This window comes from Leptonychotes weddellii, chromosome X, assembly GCF_054177405.1.
Source record: "Leptonychotes weddellii isolate Sample4059 chromosome X, ASM5417740v2, whole genome shotgun sequence".
Classification (NCBI taxonomy): Eukaryota; Metazoa; Chordata; class Mammalia; order Carnivora; family Phocidae; genus Leptonychotes; species Leptonychotes weddellii.
In genome coordinates this window covers 58,853,091-58,878,748 of record NC_138385.1, presented here as the reverse complement: position 1 = coordinate 58,878,748, position 25,658 = coordinate 58,853,091, and the positions used below count along the sequence as shown (strand labels likewise).

The 25,658-nt window shown below is 49.5% G+C and overlaps 2 protein-coding genes across 5 annotated transcripts in view; one reads left to right on the top strand and one right to left on the bottom strand.

The window, feature by feature from the left end:
- The first annotated feature begins 586 nt into the window (after window positions 1–586).
- LOC102741481 (ectodysplasin-A) lies at window positions 587–20,742 on the top strand. 4 transcript variants are annotated; one of them, XM_081808729.1, is made up of 6 exons: window positions 587–929; window positions 9,213–9,392; window positions 10,821–10,855; window positions 11,733–11,784; window positions 14,943–15,058; window positions 16,879–20,742. In XM_081808729.1, exons 2-6 carry the CDS (start codon window positions 9,326–9,328, stop codon window positions 17,128–17,130), a joined length of 522 nt encoding a protein of 173 aa, XP_081664855.1. In that variant the 5' UTR covers window positions 587–929; window positions 9,213–9,325; the 3' UTR covers window positions 17,131–20,742. The 4 variants fall into 4 exon arrangements, with proteins under 4 accessions (XP_081664855.1, XP_081664854.1, XP_081664852.1 ...); XM_081808728.1 differs by having other exon boundaries at window positions 14,943–15,064; XM_081808726.1 differs by having other exon boundaries at window positions 588–929; window positions 14,934–15,058.
- Window positions 20,743–21,302: 560 nt separating this feature from the next.
- AWAT2 (acyl-CoA wax alcohol acyltransferase 2) overlaps window positions 21,303–25,658 on the bottom strand; it is a 7,090-nt gene continuing 2,734 nt past the window's right edge. Inside the window, exons 2-7 of the mRNA XM_081809330.1 lie at window positions 24,382–24,492; window positions 23,924–23,994; window positions 23,475–23,679; window positions 23,056–23,230; window positions 22,307–22,506; window positions 21,303–22,089 (exon numbers count right to left, since the gene is read on the bottom strand). Coding sequence (XP_081665456.1) covers window positions 21,935–22,089; window positions 22,307–22,506; window positions 23,056–23,230; window positions 23,475–23,679; window positions 23,924–23,994; window positions 24,382–24,492 — 917 coding nt within the window. The 3' untranslated portion in view covers window positions 21,303–21,934. The remainder of the gene's footprint in view (window positions 22,090–22,306; window positions 22,507–23,055; window positions 23,231–23,474; window positions 23,680–23,923; window positions 23,995–24,381; window positions 24,493–25,658) is intronic.

The window sequence follows — 25,658 nt, the reverse complement described above, 5'->3', positions numbered from 1 at the left end:
TGGTGTTCTTAAGTTCCTGAGGACACTGACAATGGTTTAATGTCCAATAGTGTCTTCGTGGGAGTTTGGAACAGATTTTAAACACCTGTATCTAAAGAAAATCAAATCCACCTACAGAATGAAGAGAATTGGGTCTCCAGGAGGGTAAAACATGCGTGGGAGATACCTAAATTGTGTGTGTCTGGGGAGTGGTTGTCACCTAACCATATAACAAAAGCCTTGGGTTTTCTGAGTGTCCTCAAATCGATTAGAATTGTTTTTTTTAGAAGGAATTTCCAAGAAAATGCCTGTGATTTCATTGTCGGTGAAACTGTTGGCACTTCTTTTAAAAGTGTCTGTTAACTTATAGTCAATTACAATGGGAGTGCATGTGGTACCCACATGAATGTATTATGGTCACACTGTCTTAATAACTAACAATTTAAATCACAGTAAGTGACTAAAAAGTCACCTACTGCTACTTCTGCTCCTTCCATGAAAATGACCCTCTTTTCCATTTAGCTTCAATGCAGGAGACTTCATATCGGTTCTTCACCTGAATGCATGACTCTTCAATCTCAGGACTCACAGAATTAATGGAATGCCGTCCTAAGGTTGTTGAGTTCTGCGTTTATGGGCATTTCATCTATATGAAGAAGTAACCATTCCCTCACTGCAAAGACTGAGACTGAAAGAGTTTTCTAAGGAAGAATCCTTCTTGTGACGTTCTTGTTACAACACTCAAAAAATAGAAACAGACTGGAGAGGTCTGATAGTTGGGAGATACCTTGCCAATGACCTGACCCTTGGTGTGGGCCTCCCTCAAAACCTGCAGTGTCTTAGGAGTTTCTCCTTTGACTGTCTTGGAGAATAAACACTTTCTGTTAATTTCCAGTGACTTAATTTTCCCTTTTCTTTTTTAACAGGTCCAGTTAAAAACAAGAAAAAGGGTAAGTTAAGCTCCTGATTTTATAAAATTGTCCTCATGTCTTTTCTAAAATTAGAAGGAAAAAAACCAAGAGAGTAGGATCTTTATATATTCTTTCAATGTTGGTTGTCCATTGTTTTATTCAATCGCCTGCGACCTCCTTGAGTATGGTAGCTTCCATGAAACAAGAAATAGAGATTTGTTTTTCAGTGATGATCCATGAAAGTGCTTCTCTAGCTGCATATGAAAGTTGTTTTTATTTTTCTTTCTTGCTCCCTCTTTTGTACAATTAAATTTACATCTCTTTTTGCAAATAATGAATCATGGAACACTACATCAAAAACTAATGATGTAATGTATGGTGATTAACATAATAAAAAAAATTTTACATCTCTTTCCTTCCTTACTCTTTCCCCTGTCCTTCTCCTTTTTCCTTTCTTTGCCCTCCTTTATCAAATCACTGATCATGTATAAATTAAGTCCTAAGACAACTTGTGGGGACTAGATATACTACCTCCTGAGAGATGTCAGTACCCTATTCTTGGCCTTAAAGCTATCCCTATCCTATGCCTTAGTCAGGGAGGGTATTTCTTACTTTGGGGTTGCAATATCATTTTCTCTGTGATGGAAAAAGAAAGCTGAAGGAATACCCTGATCTTTTGGTCCTTTCAAAGAAGCTTCTGGTTGAGCAGATCCATTGTGCCATTGTTGGGTCATTATGTTTTTGATATACTTGCAACAGGACTGGCCCAAGAACTTGTACAAGCACTTGCATACTTGAAGAGGAGAACCCAAAACCAGAACAAGTTCCAAAAGACAGAATTAGGCAATATGGTCCACTCCATAGGACTAAAAAAAAGAAGCCAACTACAAAACCAGTTTAAGTAACTATTTGTTTCTGTGCTCTGACCTGTAAAGAAAATAAAGTGAGGGGCGCCTGGGTGGCTCAGTCGTTAAGTGTCTGCCTTCGGCTCAGGTCATGATCCCAGGGTCCTGGGATCGAGCCCCACATCGGGCTCCCTGCTCAGCGGGAAGCCTGCTTCTCCCTCTCCCGCTCCCCCTGCTTGTGTTCCCTCTCTCGCTGTGTCTCTCTCTGTCAAATAAATAAATAAAATCTTTAAAAAAAAAAAAGTAAGAAAATAAAGTGAAATTAATGATTTTTCATTAAAATGCTTTAAGTAGGGGTGCCTCGGGGGCTCCATCAGTTAAGTGTCTGCCCCCAGCTTGGGTCATGATCCTGGGGTCCTGGGATCAAACACAGCAACTGGCTCCCTGCTCATCAGGGAGTCTGCTTCTTCCTCTCCCTCTGCCCCTCCCCCATGCTCCTGCTCTCTCTCTCTCTCTCTCTCTCTCTCTTTCTCTCTCAAATAAGTAAGGAAAATCTTTTAAAAAATAAAATGCTTTAAGTAAAATGATTCTGTTAAGATTTCTGGAGCTTTATAGAGTAGATTATCAATCCCAGGGTAGACCAAAGAGACTGGCTTCAGCTGCGGCCTGCCACTTCTCTGAGCACTAGGGTAGTCTGGTGGCTTGCAGTACCATGGCCCACATGGAAAACTTATGTCCCTGTTGTAAAGAAGCTGAGGAATGGCCTGGCACCCTGAGGACCTGATCTGAGCAAAGTTGGAAAACAGCCAGAAAGCTGGGGTCAATGAGGAAAACTTTCTCCACTGGGCCTGGGCATTCACCAAAATATTACGTATTTAAGAAAGTAAATTTGATTTTTAAGCATGTCAGTTTTTTTCTAATAGTTTGTTTTTTAGAGCAGTTTTAGGTTCACAACAAAATTGAGGGGAAAGTACTGAGTGTTCCCATATATTCCCTGCCCCACACATGGACAGCCTTCCCCACCATCAACATCTCGAACCAGAGTAGTACATTTGTTACAACTGATGAACCTCCATTGATATATCACTATCACTCAAAGTACATAGTTAACATTAAGCTTCATCTTGGTGCTGTACAGTCTATGGGTTTTGACAAATGTATAGTGACATAGATTCCCATAGATTACAGTATTTACAAAATAGTTTCACTGCCCTAAAAATCCTCTCTACTTTGCCTATTCCTTATTGCCTCCCCCTAGCCCCTGGCAACCACTGATCTTTCTCTTTTTTAAGACTTTATTTATTTGTCAGAGAGAAAGAGAGCACAAGCAGGGGGAGTGGCAAGCAAAAGGAGAAGCAGGCTCCTCACTGAGCAAGGAGCCTGATGTGGGACTCAATCCCAGGACCCTGGGATCTTGACTTGAGCTGAAGACAGACACTTAACTGACTGAGCCACCCAGGCATCCCACCACTGATCTTTCTTTAAAAAAAAAATTTTTTTTATTTATTTATTCATCAGAGACAGAAAGGAGAGAGAACACAAGCAGGGGGAGTGGCAAGCAGAGGGAGAAGCAAGCTCCTCACTGAGCAAGGAGCCGGATGCAGGACTCGATCCCAGGACCTTAGGATCATGACCTGAGCCGAAGGCAGCCAGTTAACAAGCTGAGCCACCCAGGTGTCCCCCACCACTGATCTTCCTATTGTCTTTTTAGTTTTGCCTTTTCCCAAATGTCAGTATGTAGCCTTTTGAGATTGGCTTCTTTCACTGAGTAATACACATTTAAGTTCCTCCATGTCTTTTCATGGCTTGATAGATCATTTCTTTTTTTTAAGTTTGCATTTTAATTCCAGTTAACATACAGTATTATATTAGTTTCAGATGTACAATATAGTGCTTCAATAATTCCACACATCTGGGCGCCTGGGTGGCTCAGATGGTTAAGCGTCTGCCTTCGGCTCAGGTCATGATCCCAGGGTCCTGGGATCGGGTCCCGCATCGGGCTCCCTGCTCCTTGGGAGCCTGCTTCTCCCTCTGCTTCTCTTTCTCTCTCTCTCTCTCTCTCTCTCTGTCTCTGAAGAATAAATAAATAAAATCTTTTAAAAAATAAATAATTCCACACATCACCCAGTGCTCATCATGAAAAGTATACTCCTTAATCCCCATCACCTATTTCACCCATCCTCCCATTTCCTCCCCTCTGGTAACCATCAGTTCGTTGACTATAGTTAAGAGTCTGTTTCTTGGTTTCTCTCTCTCTCTCCCTCTCTCTCTCTCCTCTCTTCTCATTTGCTCACTTTTTTTCCCTTAAATTCCACATATGAGTGAAATCATATGGTATTTGTCTTTCTCTGACTGACTTATTTCACTTAGCATAATACTTTCTACTTCCATCCATGTCATTGCAATGGATGCATTTTTATGGCTGAGCAATATTCCATTGTATATATATGCCACATCTTATTTCTCAGTTCATCAGCCAATGGCCACGTGGCCTATTTCCATAATTTGGCTAGTGTAGATACTGCTGCTATAAACATCAGAGTGCATGTAGTCCTTTGAATTAGCATTTTTGTATCCTTTAGTAAATATCTAGTACAATTGCTGGATTGCAGGACAGTTCTATTTTTAACTTTCTGAGGAACCTCTGTACTGTTTTCCAGAGTGGCTGTACCAATTTGCATTCCCACCAACAGGGCAAGAGGGTTCCCCTTTCTCCACATTCTTGCCAATACCTGTTGTTTCTTGTGTTGTTGATGTTAGCCATTCTGACAGGTGTGAGGTGATATCTCATTGTTTTGATTTGCATTTCCTGATGATAAGTGGTGTTGAGCATCTTTTCATGTGTCTGTTGGCCATCTGTATGTCTTCTTTGGAAAAGTGTCTATTCATGTCTTCTGCCCATTTTTTAATTGGACTATTTGTTTTGAGGGTATTGCCTTTGAAAAGTTCTTTATAGATTTTTGGATACTAACCCTTTATCAGATTTGTCATTTACAAATATCTTCTCCCATTCTGTAGGTTGCCTTTTAGTTTTGTTGATAATTTCCTTTGCTTTGCAGAAGCTTCTTATTATGAAGTAGTTCCAATAGTGTATTTTTTGTTTCCCTTGCCTCAGGAGACATATCTAGAGAGATGTTGCTATGGCCAATGTCAAGGAAGTTACTGCCTGTGTTCTCTTCTAGGATTTTTATGGTTTCAGGTCTCACATTTAAGTCTTTAATCCATTTTGAATTTATTTTTGTGTATGGTGTAAGAAAGTGGTCCAGTTTCATTCTTATGCATGTAGCTGTCCAGTTTTCCCAACACCATTTGTTGAAGAGACTGTCTTTTTCTGATTGGATATTTTTTTCCTGCTTTGTCAAAGATTAGTTGACCATATAATTATGGATTCATTTCTGGGTTTTCTATTCTGTTCTATTGATCTATGTGTCTATTTTTGTGCCGGTACCATCCTGTTTTGATTACTCTATCAAGCATGTTATTTTTAACTTTTATCACATCCCCTTTAAAATGGAAATTGTAATAAACCTAGAAAGCTCACCTGACTTTGACAAGGACACCCTCTGCTCCTAAACAAGTCCACAGGTGACTTCCCTTCTTAATAGATAGACTTGGGAACACTTTCTAATTACAGTGACTAGTTTTTTTTTTTTTTCTTTTCACTCAGTCACTAGACAGTGAATAAGTATCTTATATTTGTCAGGAATAGAGATACCGAGATAAAGAAAAGCACCACTTTTCTTTATCTTTTTTTCCCATGATCCCAGTGTAGCTGGAATCATGGAAGTACACACAAATCATTACAGTACGGCATCAAAAATGCTATCACAGAAGCATGAACAGCATGCTGTGGGAGCACAAAGAAAGAACAAGTAGTTCTCCCTGGGGGAATGAGGAACCACATCTCAGGAGGAAAAAAAAAAAAACACAGTATTTAACCTGGGCTTTGAAGGATGGGCGGTGGGGGGGCGGGGGGGAAAGGAGGGGGAAGGACATTCCAGCAAAGGGAACAGCATACTCAAATCCCTCAGAAGCATGAAAGAACATGGCCTGTTTGGGGGAACAGCAAGTAGGCTAGTGATGTACCAAAGTGTGGGTCATCTGTGTGGTGGGGAATGGCACCCAGTTGTAGTGTTATCCAATGAGTGAGCACTGAGAGAACATACTTGCTAGTGATGATAGAAGACAATTGTCTAGGCTAGAAGCCCTATGATTACAATTCAGAGAATCCAATGCCTCTGGCAGGGACTCGGATCACTGCCCAGCACTGCTACCTTGTATATGAGCCATTATTAGAAGGAGGATGCACATAGGCCTTAAACATTTACTTTGACTCTAAGTGATTTAGAAGCCATTTAATACAGATTTCCTTGGACACAGTGAATAGGCACATGCCTGAAGAGGTAAATTGAGTTGTTCATTTAATTTCCATCTTTAATAGAATTTTCCCCTCCTACAACTAACTTGCTCATGTTCATTCCCTCTCTCTCCCTCCCTCTCCATCCCCCCCGCCCTCACTTTCATTCGCTTGTTTTTATTTGTTCTTCCAACAGTTTGGCCTTCACTAAAAGGTTAGGGAAATGCCCCTTTCACGAAGTTTAGCTTTGAAAAGAATGTGAACATTCTGTCATCTAAGACTGCACCAGATAATTTTCTAAGTAGAGAAGTCTCCGGGCTTTTGTATCATGAAGTGTTCTGTTAAAGTAAGGAAATCTGGAGAAGGAATTCAATCCTCTAAAGTCATCCTCTTGTCCAGGGGTTATTTTGTACATGTTCCTCTCTGGGCCAACTTTCTGTAAGCACACTTGGCCTAAACCTAGTTACAGAGGAGCAAAGAGGACCAGCTGCAGAACTAGAGCACAGCAGGAGCTTTTTCCCAAATGCCTTCTAACATTTTCGTAAGTGAACATCCTCTGTTTCCACTGCAACCATTATTCTCTTTGACTAGAGGAGTTTCTGGCTGTAATTCTTCCAAAATTACATTAGCAATCACAAGAGAGTCACAGTCTTGACACTGAAGTTTGTACTACCCACGGAACACCCTCTAGCTTCAAAATCAGTGAGGCCTGGAAATTCTGGGACATAGAACAGTCTATGGCAGTAGACACAGAGGAAGATGAGGGAGAATAGAGAACAATAAGGGAGAACGATGAGGGAGAAGCAAAACTCACAGCCAGCCTAGGGAAGTTTCCTGACTGCCAGGGGTAAGTCAGTCTTCCTTATGGAACCTCAAGCTTGGGAGGAAACAGAGAAATCATCAAGGCCAAACTCCTCATTTCACCAATGGAGAAACAAAGGCTCAGGGAGAGAAAGGGATTTGCCCAGAGTGCATCCATGGCAGAGCTGGGGCTTACAGCCTTATCTCCTGACTACAGATTTTGTGTTCTTTCCACTGCTCTAGCTGGAATTGAAACTTGGGCACTGAATAAGCCTGACTTGGAAGCTGCCCAAATCTGAAGGGAGATGGCTTTCCTGTTCAGCATCTTGAAATTGGCTAATCTAGAAACTGGGCAGATCCAATCTTTTGCTGCTGCTATGCACAGGGAAAATGCTAACGTTCCTTCCTGCCTCTAGGTCTTTAAGGCTATAGGGAGTATCCCCAGGGCAGGAGCCCCACAATGACCCCACTGTTTCATACCAAACACAGATGTGGTTAGACATGGACAACTGGCCTTTTGAATGGCATTGCCATGGGGATTGAGTTTCTGGAACATGAGGCATTATTTGTAAAGGAGGGCCTGATAAATCAGGTCAGGATTCTCCTGCCTAAGAGGCTGGGGAGCAAGGAGTCAGAGTTGTTAAGGGGGTATTTAAGTGAGACTTAAAAGGATTACATGTAAAACTAAGACAGTACCGTGGGTGGAGATACTGTCGTGGAGTCTGGTCGAAGCCTTCTATACCTGGGATTTCCAAAGATTGTGAGAAAGTAGTGAAGGGAAGAAGACACCCCCCTCCCTGTGGCCACCTGCAGTGCGTGAATTGGGCTGCGCAGAGCAAAGGAAGTAAGCAGGAGCTGCGGGTTTTGGTACAAGACCACAGTTATGACTCAGTCAAATAGCTACATCCTGGTGAGAATGTTGGAAGGACTGGAATATGGAATAGAAGGGCCAGGATTGTTCTGAAAGGACAGTGAACAAAAAAAGGGGAGGAGTTGGTGGGCTTAATTAATAATACATTGGAGAATAGGGCCTCAGAGGAAAGATTCTGGGAAGCCGGATTATTCAGCCTATAAAAATGGAGGTTGGTAGGTGACTTAATGTCTATGAGCATATGAGGGTTATTATGTGTATGATGGTAACTATTCTTCTCTAGCTTCACAAAGAATAGAATAGAAGCTTAAATTGCCACAGGAGGGATTTCAGCTAAATATACGGAAGATCTTCCTAACAGTGAGGGGGTGATAAACACAGGAACATGTTACCAAGGGAGTTTACAGAATTGCCTTTCCCAGAGATCTTTAAAAATAGGGTTTAGAGAGGTCAGCTGAGAAAGCAAAAACCTGCCAACTGCCTCCTCAGCTTTTTCTACTCTCCACCTCCCCTTCTTTCCTTCAATCTCTCTCCCTCTCTCTCTCCCCCTCCCTGCCTCCCTCTCCCCCCCCCCCATGCCCCCCACCTCTCATCTCCCAAATTCCTTCCATTCTTCATTCCCGGCTACCACCACCTCTATACCAACCCCTAGTTCCTATACATCCCGACTTCTTTTTTTTTTAATTATTTTTTATTTATTTATTTGACACACGGAGAGACACAATAAGAGAGGGAACACAAGCAGGGGGAGTGGGAGAGGGAGAAGCAGGTTCCCCGCAGAGCAGGGAGCCCGATGCGGGGCTCGATCCCAGGATCCTGGGATCTTGACCTGAGCTGAAGGCAGACGCTCAACGACTGAGCCACCCAGGCGCCCCTCATCCTGACTTCTATAGGAAACCTTCCTGGTGTTGATATTATGCCCAAGGTCAGGCTGTCCTCCTAGCTCCCTCTTCCCATCTGCATCAAGTCCTCCAAACCGGGTGGTAAACATGAAAGCCACACTCTTCAACAATAGCCCAATGCTCAATTCAAAAAAGTGACCCACGGGTCCGGTAATTCTAATCTTTTGGACTTGGCTGAAAGGTAACCTCCTTTTTGAAACCTTCTCTGACCTCTTAAGCATTTTGTCCCTACTACTCATATGGCACTTAGACTCTCCTGTGACTGTGTCTGTTTCCCCAGTAGACTGAGCTCCTTGAGGGTCATTTATTTCTATATCTTCAAACCAGCTCTGGAAGTAATTATTCATGAAAGGGGATAGGGAGAGTGTGTGTGTTTGTGTTTGTTTGTGTGTGTGTGTGTGTTTGTGTTGTATAATAAAGGTGTTCACCTCTTTAATAGCAGGAACTCTCAAAGGGCTGACTTCGTGTCCTTGGAAATCTGGAGAACTCCTGACAATATGTTATCAGTCAATGACTACAAATGTAACACTGAATCTTGTCTTTCAGGAAAGAAGGCAGGACCTCCTGGGCCCAACGGCCCTCCGGGACCTCCAGGACCCCCAGGACCCCAGGGACCCCCAGGGATTCCAGGAATTCCTGGAATTCCAGGAACAACTGTGATGGGACCACCTGGCCCTCCAGGTCCCCCTGGTCCTCAGGGACCCCCTGGCCTACAGGGACCTTCCGGTGAGTTCCTCTGTCTCTCCACCTGCCCCTAGGCTCCTTGCAAGTACTTGACAAGAGCAGGTGTGGGTGATCCTGAGAGCAGTTTCCGATGGCGGTCATGGCTTTGGTGAGCAATAAGAAAAGCAGGTCTCCTAGCTCAGTGGAGAGCTAGAACTTGAACAAGCCAGTAGGGCCTGACCTACTCTAACTTCTTGTGTATACCAACCTGTCAAGGACAGGCCACCTGCTCTTGACCTTTCCATCACAAAGCCCTGCCCGACTCTAGGCCTTCCTCTAGTGAGCCAGTAAACTCCCATGAGCCAGAGCCAGAGGCCCCGGAGGGTTTATACTAGATTTCCAGTGGGGGATGGATTTGGTATGCACTGATTTCCAGCATCTAGCACCGCGTGTTTATGTCTGATTAGAAACAGGCTGTGGAGAGGAAGGCTGGGGACTGGGAGAAATGACAAACCCTAGAACAGTCTCATCCCATGAACTCTGAAGTGCCTTTCCCGTAGAGGTAGACAAATAGTCGCTGGTGACCAGGGAGTTGGAAACTTACAAGTCACCGGGGCTGGGGAAGAAGCAAATGCGGTCGCTAAGACTGAGGAGTCAAGTGCCTCATGCCACCGCATTGCACATTCAAATAGCGCTGAATCTGTTTGCATCATTCCTCTTGGGTCCAGGAGGGCATCCAAAAGGTACAGATGCCAATCCAAACCTGCCTGATTGGAATTGACAGGAGTCAGCCTGCCAGAGCTTAGGTCTGTTGTTATTTCCTCTTCCTGCTCCCTTCTTGGATCTTGGGGCTTCAAGGAAATGGACTCTTTACACAGCTGATTTCTCTAGGTCCAAAAATTCTGTAGCTGGACTCAGATCCTTTGACTCATAGTTCAAATGGGGCTAATCAGCACTACTGTGAGCACAAGAGATGGAGTTAGAGGGTGGGGTTGTTTTTTTTTTTTTTTTGTATCCCAATCTTTCCACAGATACTGAGCACTTTCTGTGTGCAAGAGTATATCGATAAGTGGCCCCTGTTCTCATGGAGTTTGTGTCCCAGGGGAGGAGAGAGATGATCAAAGAAGCAAGATATTTACAAATGGCAATGCTGTCTACGAAGACCATGAAAGAAAGGGAGCGAAAGACTAAAGAAGCAAACAGCACCGTCTCAGGATCCCATAGTGGCAGGAACGCACTCTCCTCTATCTCTACGGGGGGCTCGGTGAGGCTCGCCTTGGGGCCCGCGTTAGTGAGAGGCCACTGTCCCTGCTGGACGCTGGGCCCACTGAAGAGGCAGGTCAGGGAGGAGTCAGAGAAGGGAAGTAGTATCCTCTCCCATCCTCCCAGGGCTTGGCTGCCCAGAGCCAGGCTCACTGCCACTCGCTGCCTAGGTGAGGAGAGAAAGGGAAGAAGGAGCATGCCCTCTGATTGCCCTGTCCTATTTTGCAGGTGCTGCTGATAAAGCTGGACCTCGAGAAAACCAGGTTGGCTGGGAATTGCTCTCTTCCTGGGGAGGAGGGAAGGCCACAAGGCTAGAACCACCTTCTAGTGGCTCCCGATTAAATTTGCTGAGGCTTTGTTTTGTGAGGGTGCCCTAGAGGTCCCGAAGTTGCTCACTCCCATCTCTAGGAATAGAAAAGCTTTGCCTCAGGGCCTGCCTTTAACTCAGTCTTGCCACGGCCATTTTTCCATTTTTTCCCCATTGCACGGAAAACAGAAGGTCACCATATCCAAGCTCAGTCGTCCCCTGAAATGAGCTGCCAGTCAGGCCTATCCACCTGAGCCTCCGACTTCGCAACCACACCAGACACCTTGTCGGCACTCAGACCGCCTGGGATCAGGAGCTTGAAAATCAGCCAACCAGCTCCAGGCCAAACCCAGCCTGGGCTTCTGCCTTCAGAGCCTGATGGGCTCCTCCCTGTCTTTGAGCCTCCTAATCTGGCAAGTTCTGCGGCCTGGCCTTCTCTCATCTCAGCCTCCCTCCCTCACTACAGCTGTTTGGCCACAGTCATAAATCTACACAGCTGCACAGTGCTCGATGGCTTGCAGGGAATTTTACATCCATCACCTCATTTGATCTTCAAACATCCCTGTAAGAGATGGCCAGAGATTCTTAAAATCCCCATTTCACAGTCAGGGAAATGAGGCTCCGCTGAGGTCACGTAGCCAGGAAGTGGCGGAGCTGTAAATCACATTAGCCACCTGCAGAGACGTGGTCGCTGGCATCCCAGGACAGGAGAAAGGGATCCGAATTGGGAAATGAAAGCAGACTGGAAGTCAGAGGTGGGAACATGGTAACTGGTGGCTGAGCGGGCAGCCATTTCTCTCAGTGACTACTCTCTATCCTTCTCATCCTCCCAGCCAGCTGTGGTGCATCTGCAGGGCCAAGGGTCGGCAATTCAAGTCAAGAATGGTAAGAGTCAAAGTAGGCTCTCTCCCCTAAGAGGAGCTTCTCCATCTTCCTTGCCGGTGGCAGCCTTCATGGAATCACCAGCCTAGCTCCTCCCAGGCCCCTTGGAGTACCATGGGCGGTAGGGGGCCATTCGCTGCGCCGTCTGCCCTCTACTGGCTGTCCTGGGTAATTGCTTGCACCTAGACCCGTCGCTACACACAAATTGCATGTAGAATCACTGATGAGGAAGCCAAAAAGGACTTGAGACATAATGGAATTAGGGATTTCTTGGCAGGTGGAGGTTGTATCAGAGTCACCAAGGGGATATGTGTAGTTTGATCAACAATTTCACAATACAAGCTAGAGAAGGTAAAACTACAGAAAATTAAATTCTTGTCTGATGGGTCTCCGCAATAAACGGGTGGAGGAAGCATTTCGGGGTGGGGGGAGGGGGAGGATGCATGTCAGACTCTCCAGGGAGTATGAGATGCTAATATCTATAAGAAGGGGGGGCGCCTGGGTGGCTCAGTCGTTAAGCGTCTGCCTTCGGCTCAGGTCATGATCCCAGGGTCCTGGGATCGAGCCCCGCATCGGGCTCCCTGCTCCGCGGGAAGCCTGCTTCTCCCTCTCCCACTCCCCCTGCTTGTGTTCCCTCTCTCGCTGTGTCTCTCTCTGTCAAATAAATAAAATCGTTAAAAAAAGAAGGGGAAACAGGTTTAAGGGGGTTAAGAAAACTGACTTAACAATTAGAGAAAGACAATTATATGATCTCACTGATATGTGGAATTTGAGAAACAAGGCAGAGGATCATAGGGGAAGAGAGGAATAAATGAAACAAGGCGAAGCCATAAAAAATTTTTTTAAAAAGAAAACTGACTTAATGTAATCCCTGCATTTAAAAGATGGGGAACCAGAGTCCCAGCAAGAATGGATAATACCATAAGAAATCATACTGCCTTATATTTGGACTGTCCTTTGGAGTTTTCAACATGTGTTCTTTTGTCTTTCTTTTTTAAAGATTTTATTTATTTGAGAGAGAGAGAGAGCACGAGCAGGGGGGAGGGGCAGAGGGAGAGGGAGAAGCAGGCTCTCTGCTGAGCAGGGAGCCCGATGCGGGACTCGATCCCAGGACCCTGGGATCATGACCCGAGCCGAAGGCAGACGCTTAACCGACTGAACCACCCAAGCACCCCTTGTCTTTCATTTCATGTGATCCTCACAACAACCCTATGATATAGCTATTAGTTCCTTTTTGCAGAGACAGAAACTGAAGCTCAGAGAAGTTAAATTAACTGGCCCAAGAGTTCAGTAAAGTGCAGGAGCTGGGATTCAAAGCTATGTCTGTCTGATTCTTTCCACGGCACTGGGCTACTTCAGTGATGTGCGTACACTCCACTGAATGATTAGGTTCATTTTCTCCCCTAAAGAGACATGAACATTCATTAAAGAACAGCACTTTGAAATAATGTCCAGTCCCCAGGGTGCACACAGCCTAAAACGCCTGAACCCCCAGGAGCCTCGGGAAGCAGCAAGCCAGCCAAGATGCCAGACGCTTACGGAGCGTGGAGTGGAAGGGAGGGGGTCTGAGAGCAGAAACAGTAGATGAAGGTTAAGAAACCTGATGCATGGGGACAGCTCCTAAGAGCCCAGTCCGTCCCGAAATGGCTGTGCTGAGCTGCCCTAATGATTGAGCTTAGCCACATCCTGGACTGCCACCTGGATGCCTGAAATGTAATCGCCTCCAAAGTAGAAGTCAGAACAGAATAGTAGAAAAAAACCCAAGGCGTCCTGCTGGGACCAGGTGCCTTGGGCCCTGGGGCCCTGGATGGGCCATAATCACCCTCTGTCCAGGGAGCAGTGAGACAGGCAGGAAATAGATTTGTCGGGATGGACGTGTGGCCTCCATGCTTAGTCTATGCTTGAAGCTACGGATTTTGCTCCCACTACCACACAATAAGACTGGTTCCAACCCCTCGGGACCGATCTCCAAGAGTAGTTTATGCTGATCTTTAGTTGCACCAAACACAGAAGGGAGGGGGACAGAGCAGTCACTTGGAGGGGCTGAGCCAGGGCATCTCTTCCTAACTCCTGCCCCCACCCACTATCACCTCAAGGGACGATGACCACCTATTCCAGAAGGCCAGTTTCCTCACACCTCCGAGAGGCAGGCCTCCTGAGACTAGCCAAAGATGGACATTCACAACATAATTTCTTGGGTGGAGCATGGAGGGTTTTGAGGGGAGAAGGCCCCCAGGGCTTGGACTCTCCTCCAGTGGTAGGAAGGAACATCCCTCTTTCTGCAGGATTGAAAGGGAAGCTTTTCCTCCACCTTCACATACTGGCTCTCACTGTCCAGCGAAGGTGGTAGGACTCCCCCGGTGCCCCCAATGGGGTTGGGTTGACAGGTGCTTTACCAGAGGTGCCTCGGCCCCCAGACACCCTTGCCAGCCCTTGGGCTGGCTCCAGTTCTGCTTGGTGGCCTATCCCTCACTCTCGTAAAGATCCCCCTCTCCTATGGGGCCTTAGTCCTGGTGGCCACTCATTCCAGCTGCCATGAAGTCTGACTCACCCCTGATCCCTAAGGTTCTCCGGGTAGACGATTCCTTGGGCTGAGTGGTTTCCTAGGGGGACGGGGGGGAGGCAGGGAAGCCTTCCAGAAAGGAGTGGGCATGAAGGAACTGTAAAAAGGAATCTTGAAAGAAGAAGGACAAAACCCACGAACCTGAGACACGGGGGAGGGATTCAAGAGCTATGGCTAGAGAGATAGAATGGAATAATAAGACCTAGCCTGCCACTCAGTGTCTGAATTATGCCTGCGCAAGCCCCAGAACAACAATGAAAATAGGGCAGCATGCCCACTCTCTTCTTGCCCTCACCCCCAACTCCAGCTAGAAGGTGTTGGTTAAAGACCCTACCAGATGGAGGGGTCAGGAAAGGAGAGAGGGAGACAGACAAGTGGACCCCAGGGGCCTGAGGCAGGCCTGGCAACTGCTCGACACACAGAACGCTTTCTCTGCTCCCAAATGCTGTTCTTAAAGCTTGGCCTCCGGGGCTCTCCACTTCGCACTGGGATAGGGATGGGGTGGAGGGGATGCTGCTCGATGTCTCTTGTTTCTATTGCCCAGATTATTCTGACATGTACTGAGTGACTGCCCTTCTCTCATACTGAGATCTTTCAGGTGGAGTGCTCAATGACTGGTCTCGCATCACCATGAACCCCAAGGTGTTTAAGCTACATCCCCGCAGCGGGGAGCTGGAGGTACTGGTGGACGGCACCTACTTCATCTATAGTCAGGTAGAAGTGAGTACGGTCTCAGGCCTAACTCTTCTTATATCCAGAATGCAGGTCCGGTGCAGGCCACATAGGGGCACTGTGGAGCCAGCCAAGACCTGCTAATTTCCCGCTTTCTAGGGGGACTGGGGTGGGGGCACTACGCTGGGAGGGAGTTGAAAGGAGGAAAGAGAGAAGGGCCTATTTGGGTTGGGGTCCCCCCCCACAGCCAGTTATCCTTGAAAAACGGCAAAGGGGCCCCTCCCACACCCTGCCATCTGTTATCCTCCTGCTGGGCCCCAGGCCCCTGTTTCCCCAATGAGTTGTTTGGTTCTACTGCCAAACTCCATCTCTGTGTCAGTATATATCCTTGGAGGGTCGGTTGCAGGGCTGCTGAGCACCCCTTCCCCCCACACCGCTAGCTTCACGCTAAATAGTGCTCCTGCAGGCTTTCTCTCCACCTCAAAACCATTTTTGACGGTCTTTCCTTCCTCTTTCTCCTGTTTGCTTGTCCACCTTTCTGTGTCTCTGTCATTCCCTCCTCCATCCTGCCACCATGCTCCCAGCCCTTTTGGCCCTGGGTTTCTGTCCTTGTCCTGCCCCCGCGCCTGCTCCCCAGGTCTGCCCATCCACTCCCGCCCCTATTGTTTGCCTCCACTGGGGTGGCTCCTCAGAGCTAGAGGTTAGACAAGCCCTGAGGTTGGGGCTTCTGTGGGGTGGGCAGCAAGCAGGCGGATGGACAGAAGGACTGCGTAGCCAACAGAAGGGTCTCACGGGAGAGTGGCCAGAGAAGGTGGATTAACAAGCATTCACTCAGCCCACCAGGCATCCTGGCACAGCTTGGGTCCTGACGCAAGAAATCATATGGCACCTGAATACACCACTCCCTCCCGAAAAGCCTATGGAGGAGCAACCTTTCATAAAGTGATTTAGGATGACCTATGGGGGGGTGGGGGACATGGGTATAATCCCATTGTCCTATAGACCATTTCTCCTAAGGTCCTTTTTTTGGGGAGGGGGGAGTAGGGAATCAAACCTTGGGGTGGGGTATTTTCTGGGCCCAGAATAGATTGGAAGTGGCCTCAGGCCTTGAACACCGTGAAAACTGGGAAAATCCCCCTTGAAACCAGGCCACTGAATATGGGTTGGCACTTCCCTCTGGCCACAAAGTCAGGGGCCTGGGTTTTGTCCTTCCAAATTCTTTAGCTTATCTCTGGTGGATAGCACTCCGTCTCTCCAGATCTGTTTCCTTAATCATCAGAGGGCCAAGGGGCACCGTAAAAATCAGGGAGAGAAATTGAGTCACAGGGGAGGGCAAGCTGCAAGCTGAGTGGCCGGCCCTAAAGAGCCGAAGAAATGGCAAGTTGTTACCGTGCCCTCTCTGGGGAATCAGCAACTTCCAAGGTCAGCCACAAATAGTCCTTGGGGCATGGCACAGGAAGTATCCATTTGTCTGTAGCACTGATTGAGCCCCTACTGTGTGCAGAGCACCGTGCCTCTTGCGGGGGGCCAGGCCGAGCGGGGCGGAAGGCAAGGGAGGGGCTGGGAGAGCTACCAGAGGGAGAAAGGCCTGGTTCCTGCCCTCACAGAGCTGACAACTGGCGTGCTATTGGAAAGAGATTTGCTCAGCCCCCTGAGCCCCACGGAGTGGGGGACGCGCAGCGGATCAGCCCATCATCTTGCCTTTCCTGTTGACCAACTCACACGCCCTCAGGTGGCACTGCCCCCCTTCACAAGGTGTGCGGGCAGCTCGTCTGAGAAGGTCCTGTCTGTCTGCCGCAGGGAAGGGCCCCACCCTCCCCTTCCTCTCTCCCCCAATCCCTTCTTGTTGCCTCTCACCCCAGGTCTATTACATCAACTTCACCGACTTTGCCAGCTATGAGGTGGTGGTGGACGAGAAGCCCTTCCTGCAGTGTACCCGCAGCATCGAGACGGGCAAGACCAACTACAACACTTGCTACACCGCGGGGGTCTGCCTGCTCAAAGCCCGGCAGAAGATTGCCGTGAAGATGGTGCATGCCGACATCTCTATCAATATGAGCAAGCACACCACCTTCTTTGGGGCCATCAGGCTGGGCGAGGCCCCTGCATCCTAGATTCCCCCCCGCCCCGTTTCTGTCCCTGCCCACGCCCCTGCCCCAGGGTTGGGAGCCGGGACTCCCAGAACCTCTCAGTGCTGCTGTGGAGTGAGGTGTTATGGGTGTCGCAGCCACAGAGATCAATACCCCAGGGCTATTTAGTCCCCGGGGACTCCAGGATGATGAGGCCCGCTTGACTTTCCAGAATGACCTTGAGTTCACAGGACGTTTGATGGAGCCCCAGAGTTTGCAGGAAGCAGGACCTTCTTCCTTGGCTCCGTGTGTCGACTGGCTTATGGCTCAACTCTTCAACCTCAAGGTCCCTGTTGTCAGAGTGATTGTTTCTTGCACTAACATGGGGTTTCCGGGGCAGCAGGCAAGAGAAAGCAAAGGTGGACTCCAGACCGTGGGGGCAAGCCTCTGACCCTTAGGGGCTGCCGTTCCTCTCTTGGGTAGGGCTGGGGGGCAAGGGTAGGGCGGGAGGGGAGTGGTGAAGCCTACGCAGAGGGGCGGGGAGGGGAAAGGCGGGTGCTGGTGGCAGAGACCCAGGGAGAAACCTGCCAAGCAGGCATCCTCGGTAGTGGAAGGCTTCTTGCTGCCCTGCACTGCAGCCTGCCGGAGGGTCAGGGCCGGGGGGAGCTCTTCCCCCTGGGGCTGAGAGCCACCTCGCGTCGGCTTGCTGGGCTTTGGGGGACAGGAGGTTTGCCCTTCTCGGAGCAGTGGCAGGGAATGGCCACGCCTCCGCCTGCCCAAGAACCTGAAGGCATACTTGGGGCCACGTGCCTTTCACTTTGTTTACAGCCGTGTTCCACACTCAGAAAAATCTCTGGGTCCCCTTCCAATTGCCCCCTTTCCCAGCCTGACCAGAACTCCTGTCTTCTTTCGCCACAGAGCCTACCTCTGTCTAAGACAGGCGCCTTACCTGGGACCTGTGCTTATGTGAGTCTGGGATACTCTTTCGATGACCTGGGCGCAAAGAGACTTTTCCGTTTATTAAGCAACACAAATATTCATCTAGTCGAGTTGTGTCTGGGGGCAAAGGGTTGGACTGGATGACCTCCGGGAGTCCCTTCAAATTCGAATATTTAGGCAGCTTCCCCGAGAGCCTACGAATATTCCCAAACCCCAGCCTGCCCCCGGGGCATCAGCAAGGCAGAACTTTTCTGCCTGACCCCAAAAGGGCAAGAAGTGGGATAGGACGGTGGGTTTTTTTCCTCAAGTTTGCTGTGACCCAAGGGGTCATTAGCCTAGGCCCTATCCAAAAGGACAGCAGCCGATGCCCTACTGACCCACCTTTCTTCACTCTCGCTTCAGAAAGCCATAGCAGAGTCACCAGAGATCCCAGTGCCGATCGCCTGAATCCAGGCTCAAGAGAAGCCCAGCACTGGGTCATATAGTGGGCCTTATCTCAAAGCTGGGGAAGGCCAATCTCCTTTGAGCTAGACCTGTCCTTGATGGGTCTGGGCCAGTGGGGGTGGGCTATGCCGCCATCATCTGGCTGCTGATGACAGCCTTGCAACCCCAGGTGGGGTGAACTTGAAGCATGCATCTGGCCCAGGCTTCTGGAAAGTACCTTAGATAGTCGTCAGTTGTAGCGAGAACTAAAGGGATCCTCTCCTTCAGGTTTGGACAGTACTTTCTCTCTCATTATCTCCTTTGAGGATGCTATGAACCCCATTGTGTAGACAAGGCTCCGAGAGGTGAAGTGCTTTGCTTTGTTTCTTGCACTAACGTGGGGTTTCCGGGGCAGCAGGCAAGAGAAAGCAAAGGTGGACTCCAGACTGTGGGGGCAAGCCTCTGACCCTTAGGGGCTGCCTAACCCTGATCCCAACCAGTTTAAGCCACAGGCCTGGGGCTTCAGCCGGGTCTGCCTCCAAAGCCATTCCATTATGCTGCAGCATTGTGTTGAATGTGCGGTCTAGAGAGAACCAATAAAAATGGGAATAGGGACCCCAAATCCTTCAGCATCCCAGAGAGAAACCCAGACACATGCGTTTTCGTTCCTTGGTGGTAACTCCTTGATGTTCTTTTGGCTGCCGGGGGCTTTGTGGCAAAAAGAGTAGGACATTTCTTTGGGAAACAGCTCCTGTGGTCAGAATCGTCTTGGCACCACGTCGAAGCAGCAGGCCTCCAGTACCCACAGAACTGTATCCCTTATGCTCTTCCACCCACCCGTCATGTAAGGAGCCCCTGCTGCGGGCAAGGGCCTCCGCTTGTTGCCCTACAGACAGATCACGGGAGCTGGTCCACTTCCCACAGCTACTAAGTGACTCCTTGGCTCTTTCTACCATCCCACAGAGAGCCTTGCTCTACCGGGATGTCTCCTGATGGAGGAAAGGCCCAAGAGAGAGGCCTGGCTCTAAAGCCAGATGTGTGTGAGGAGAGGGGAGGAGGAGGCTTCCTAATTGTACCCCTAAAGGACATTCTGACACCCATCCTGAGGTCCAGCTATGGAGGGGATTATGGAGGGGCTAGGTTTTGCAGAGGACCCTGTATTCATTGTGAACCCTCAAAAGGAGCTAGAGGGAAGGAGGCGAGGAAGGAAGCAACAGACAGCTGGGGTGAAGCAATTTACTAGCGAGAGGATGTGGGAATAGATATATGGTCTGGAATGGCGCTGCTGTGAGTTCACCAGAGGACCAGGGCTAACGTGGAGAATGGGATGAGGACATCTGTGAGCAAGCAGATGGCAGAGGTTTGAAGGAGAATGGCATGGCGGGGGCCTTGGCCAGCTGCTTGGGCTTCAACAGCCAAGGCCGGCATAAAAGGCATTCGTTGGGGGCTGCTCAGCTCCTGGTTCCTTGGGAAATGTCGTCTTTGCCTTCTGTCCCCACTCATCCATCCTGAGCGAAATTCCTTTGCCTAAGCAGGAAAGGGCTAGGAACCCTGGAGGCGAACAGAGACTTGGATCCCCGGGCAAGTACGTGTGTTTTATGTAACTTCCGGTGGATGCAAATAGAGTCAGGGACCTTTAGAGCGAGACCCAGAGGCCCAGATATGGAAGGTGACCTGGCCAAGGTGAATGAGCCCTGACCTGCAGACTCAAAGGAGTGAGGGGGTTGGAGCTGTCTCTGTCCTGCACAGACCCCTCCTTTCTTCTACCCCCAAACTCAAGGCTGGAAGTGCTTGGCCCCTTTCAGGAGCCCTGCCAGGCAGGGGAAAGAGTTGCTGCAGCCACCATCAGAACTCTCTCCCGCCCGCCCCCCCCCCCCAGGCATTCTCCCTGCCCTGGTCTCTGGACTGGAAGTCTCTGGGCTGGCCCAATACCAGGAAGTCCCGAGGCTAGCCAGCATTGCCTCAGCCTTCCTCCCTGCCCACAGAGAGGCTCCCCTAGGCCGCAGTGAGCGCAAAGAAGGAAGCAGATTGTTCCTTTCAACTCCTGTTGGGGCTCTAAGGGGACTCGGGTGTGCCATTTCTTGATTCAAAAAACTTTCACCTGGGGTGGGGGGCTGGCTTTGTGGTGAGAATAGCCTGGAGCAGGCCCCGTGCTGCTTTGGGGGGTCGGCATCCAGTGTGAGATACTATGTATATAAACTATATATAATGTATATAAACTGGGATGTAAGTTTATGTAAATTAATGGTTTGTTCTTTGCAAATAAAGCTTTTTTCCTCCCCCCTATTCTCGAAATCGACTTAAGCGCTTCCTGTGTGCCAGGTGCTTCTTGGCAAGTGTGGCCACACGTCAGCTAGGGGAAGGGCCAAGGCACCCATCTCAGAGGGGGCAACCAAAAGAAGGAGGTCTGAAGTTCCTGTCAGAACCTCCCACATCCTGTCTGTGTCCCAGACCACACACGCCCCCATCCCTGTCACCTTAGGTCTTTTCTTGTCGCTGCCTGTCCAGTAAGCTAGAGGTCCTGCAGGAAAGAATTGCTGTCCCAAGGCAGAGACACAGCATGGAGGTTCCCTCAGCCTGACGCTGCAGCATCCATAACAGACATTTCAGGCCTGAGCCCCTAACAGCTTGGGAAGATGCAGCCTCCAGCTCCCCATGATGTATCATCCCATTTTGCAGATGAGGAGACCAATGCTCGGGAAGTTTAAGTAGCTCACCCAAGGTCACCCAACTATAGAAAGGCTACTTCAACGTTCAAAGAGCTGCTGACAAGATCTTACACTGTACACTTTCTTTTAAACATAGAGATGCCGTGAAATTGAGGGCAGAGTCTGCTCAAGGGTAGGAAGTGGGCAAAGTGATTGGAGGAGGATGATTTGGGGTAGCTGTCCAATGTACAAAGGTCAATCACATTCAGTATCATTGGCCTTCCCAGTAGCCTCTAAGGTAAGCAGGGGAGGGATTCTGGGTCCCGTGTTACAGGTGAGGAAGCTCAGGCTCAGAGATGACAGATTGTCCCATGTCACATGGCTTGAAGGCGGTGGAGCCTGAACTCCCAAGCCAGCAGGAGCCTCGATGCCAGGAGATGGGACTGTTTGAGAGCTAGAGAAGCAAAGCCATGAACAGGGATCCTAGGCCCTTAAAACCAATGAGTTGGACCACAAGCAGTATCAGAAGAGGAGATATATTATTTTGTTTATTTCCTCAGTACTGATGCTGAGTGGCTGGGCGTGAGGGAGACTTCAAGATACCTCTCGCCTAGGGCTTTCCCTGCCTTTTGGGGCTGTTTCCCTTGTAGCCCCAAGGTAAAGGCAGAGAAGAGCTGGAAGGCAGCGAGAGATGAAGGAAGAAGAGGGGCCTAGAGGACAGCCTCCTCATATTGAGGACTCGCCAAATCAGGAGCAGGAGGCCCACATGTGACACTGGTCCTCCTGTTTCACAGGTTCTACACCTTCCAGCCAGGCCGAGAAGCTGCTGGTGATGTCTGTCAAGTGAGCACCAGTTCCTGGGTCTCTGAGATGCCATATTTGGTCTTATGCTGGTCATAGAGTTTGCGTAGGGCGTCGATATAGAGTGCGTGGTACTTAGCCACCGTCTCCTGGCTCGGGTTCTCAATCTTGGGCAGTGGTAGCGGCTTCCCGACTGCGACAGGAGACAGAGAAGAAGGGAAAAGCATCAGAACAGCTCACTCCTCAGAATGGGCCTCAGCCCTCAAGCCCAGGGTCTCCCCGCCCTTCCCCCCACCGTGCCCCTCATCCTAGTCCACCTCTCTGCCTCTGGACACGGCCAGAGCCAAGGTCCAGCCCCAGAACTGGATCCTATATCCTAGACGTGGCTCCCAGTGGATGGGCTCACTCACCAACCGTGGTTACGGGCCGGGCATAGGGCAGTAGGCCCCATGAGTTCTCCGTGAAGCCACGCCCGTAGAAAGCACAAGGGTAGATGTGTACCATACGCTGCATCCACTTCTGGAAGCGATTCACCAAGCCCCCAGGAGTGAAAATGTACTGATTGTAGAGGTCTGTCTCCCCAAAGGCATAGGCAGGGATTAGAGGAACTCTGCAGAGGAAAGGCATATCCTTCGATGGCCGGATGTGCTACCAGCGGCCCCTGGGTCTGCCTATAGGCTTCTCGGCCCGTGACTTAGCTGGGCCTAGATCCAGGCTAAGTGTGAGGGCCCCGCTGTCTACCCCAGGCTGCCTGTGGGGGCAAAGTAGCAGCAAGCTAAAGGAAGCAAGTCCCAGACCCTCCTGTGAACCCACGGGTCTGAAACACTGGAAGAGGAGACCCAAGGGCCATTTCATTTCACTTTCTTCCCTTTATCCCCACAGCAGTTTTGGTTCTCTCTGACATGAGCTTGCAGCCTGTGGCCTTTTATAGAGGGACTGGCCCAGACGAGACGCTAGGGTGAGAAAGAAGAGCCGAGGGCTGGCCCTCTAGCCTCTCCTCATAAGCAGAAATGCCTCGAGGACCCGGCCCAGTCTCTACTCCAACACAGAAGCAGGTTTCCACCTCCCTTTTTAGGTATCATTTCCTCAAAATCCCTTACTCCTTCCATGCTGGGCTTTCGGAGCCCCTCTCCCCATTCTGGACCAGAGCCGTCCTTACCCATGATGAAGGGCCACGCGTACAAAGCCAGTCCGATTCTTCAAGACCAGGGTGGTAGAGCCTGGCAGGCTGTATCTGCACTCAGCCAGGCCACCAACCACCACAATCAGCATGTTGCCAGTGCCTTTATGTGTGAGCAGAAAGTCCATGGAGGCTTGACTCACAGAGCAGAGCCCTGGTCGGGAGCGGGGGGCGGTACAGAAAACACCAAAAGCTCATTGGCCACTTTCCAAACCTCCTAACTTTCCTCCCTACCTCTTCAAAGGAGGGGAGAGCCTCATGTCAGGCGGGTGAGCCTAAGGTAGCTTTCTAAGACCAGACAGGACCACCGAGTTGGCCTTGCTCTCTCCCATTCCCCCAACACTTCTCCCTCGGGGAGCCATGTTTCCTTTGGCTTTATGTCTTAGGGGCCAACTCACCTGAAGACATGATATAATCTCTGAGAAGCGGCACCCAGAATAAGACTCCCAGTGTGAGAACATAAGGAGTGATACCGGGAAATATCTTGCAGAAGCCTGAGGAGTCTGTGGCAAAGTGGCCAAAGAATGAGTGGGAAAAAAGCCCATGAGGGTGGCACACAAGGATGTAGTTGTGATTGGGGGAGATATCATGAGTCTTCAAAAGCTGTGGAGGAGAGTGGAGTCAGGAGGGGTACAGGCAAGGAGGAGTACTCCTCTTCCGGCGAGAGACCGGAAAGGGAAGGGCTGCTATGTCCTGTGAGGCAGTTGGGTACCACACAGCAACATGGAGCATCATTCACATGGGTCTCGATGGGAATGATGCCCCCAACCTCCACCCTGGCCCAACTGCTGGCACCAGAGTTGGGGCTGGGCCCAGGACCCAAGTAGGGGGACCTGGGCCTACTCACCTTGAGAGGAAAGTAATCACAGTACTGTTTCCATAGGCACCATCTCCTCACACAGGTTATCCGGCGGCCACCTGAAAACAGAGCCAAGGTAGCCACGTTTTGCCCACCTCCACCATCTTCTTCAGAGCCCCTATGGGCCAGCCACAGGGTGGCCCCTCACCCCCTGCTGTTGCCTGGCCTTGTAAGTGACAACCGGGATGAGCGATGTCACATCAGGGCCAATTTAGGACAGGCCTAGCTTGCTGCTTTACTAGCTGCTTTTCCCCTCACCCACTCCAGTTCTGATCTGGGCCTTTGCAGCACTTTGAAAAGGCCCCTTCCCTCAGCTTCTCTAACCCAGGGACGGAGGGACAGGCTAAAGGGCTGCCTGGGAATTAGCCAGAACCTCTCAGGACTATCAGAAGAAGAGAGAAAAGAGCATGTGGCCAGTCGCAACACAGCCCCAGAGGGGCCCTTACCTCGCTGGGGGGTCTTCCAGTCGAAAGCCAGCCAGGTGAGGATGAGCACAGTGACAGGCCAGTAGGGCGTGAACAGCACCAGGTAGAGGTTGACAAAGACTACGGTGATTACTGGAGGGAGCCCAGCCCAGAGTTAATGAATTGTGAACAGTCCTCCATACTTTCCCTCCCTCTGGGGGCTCTCCACCCCAAGGTTACACACACTCTCACCGAACCACTCTCACTTCATCACCCTAGCACCTGTTCCCAGCCCTCCATATCCTCTCTGTCCTGGGGGCCCTGTTTCGGATCTGGAAGGCAGCTGTGCCCCATGCAGTAAGCCCTCTGCTCCCCAGGACCTGCTCTGGCCCTGCTCTGGGCTGTGCTCCATGGCAGGGAGCCACCGATGGGCCGCTCCGATCTAACCATCGGAGGCTGGGAGTCCAGGAAAGACAGAGCCAGGAACGGTTTTCGTCCGCCTCACATTTTCCTCTCCAGATCTTCTCTGTGAGGCATCAGTGGAGGGAATACCAGAGAAAGAGAAGACCCAACTTCAGCCAGGCTGGGAGCGCACAAGTTGGCAATTGAGAGACAAAGGACAATGCAAGCTGGGACCCAATAAGGTACTGGGCTGTGTTAGGCTCCGGTAAGATAGGAGTGCTGTAGGGTAGAGTAGTTAGGACAGACTTCATGGAGACGAGTCCTCGGAAGCCACACCCACTCAGAATTATGACCGGACTCCGTTTTTAAAACAGCTGTGAATAGGACCGCGTGAGAGAAAGTGGGTAAAAGCAAAGGCTAGACCCACAGCAACTTCTTTCAAGATACATCTCCAAAAGCTAGTGAAACAAAAGCAAAAATGAACTTTTGGGACTTCATCAAGATAAAAAGCTTAGGCACAGCAAAGGAAACAGTCAACAAAACAAAGAGGCAACCCATAGAATGGGAGAAGATATTTGCAAATGACACTACAGATAAAGGACTGGTAGCCAAGATCTATAAAGAACTTCTCAAACTCAACACCCAAGAAACAAATAAGTCAAAAAGTGGGCAGAAGAGATGAAAAGACACTTCTCTGAAGAAGACATACAAATGGCTAACAGACACATGAAAAAATGTTCATCATCATTAGCCATCAGGGAAATCCAAATCAAAACCACATTGAGATACCACCTTACACCAGTTAGAATGGCAAAAATGGACAGGGAAAGAAACAAATGTTGGAGAGGTTGTGGAGAAAAGGGAACCCTCTTACACTGTTGGTGGGAATGCAAGTTGGTACAGCCACTCTGGAAAAC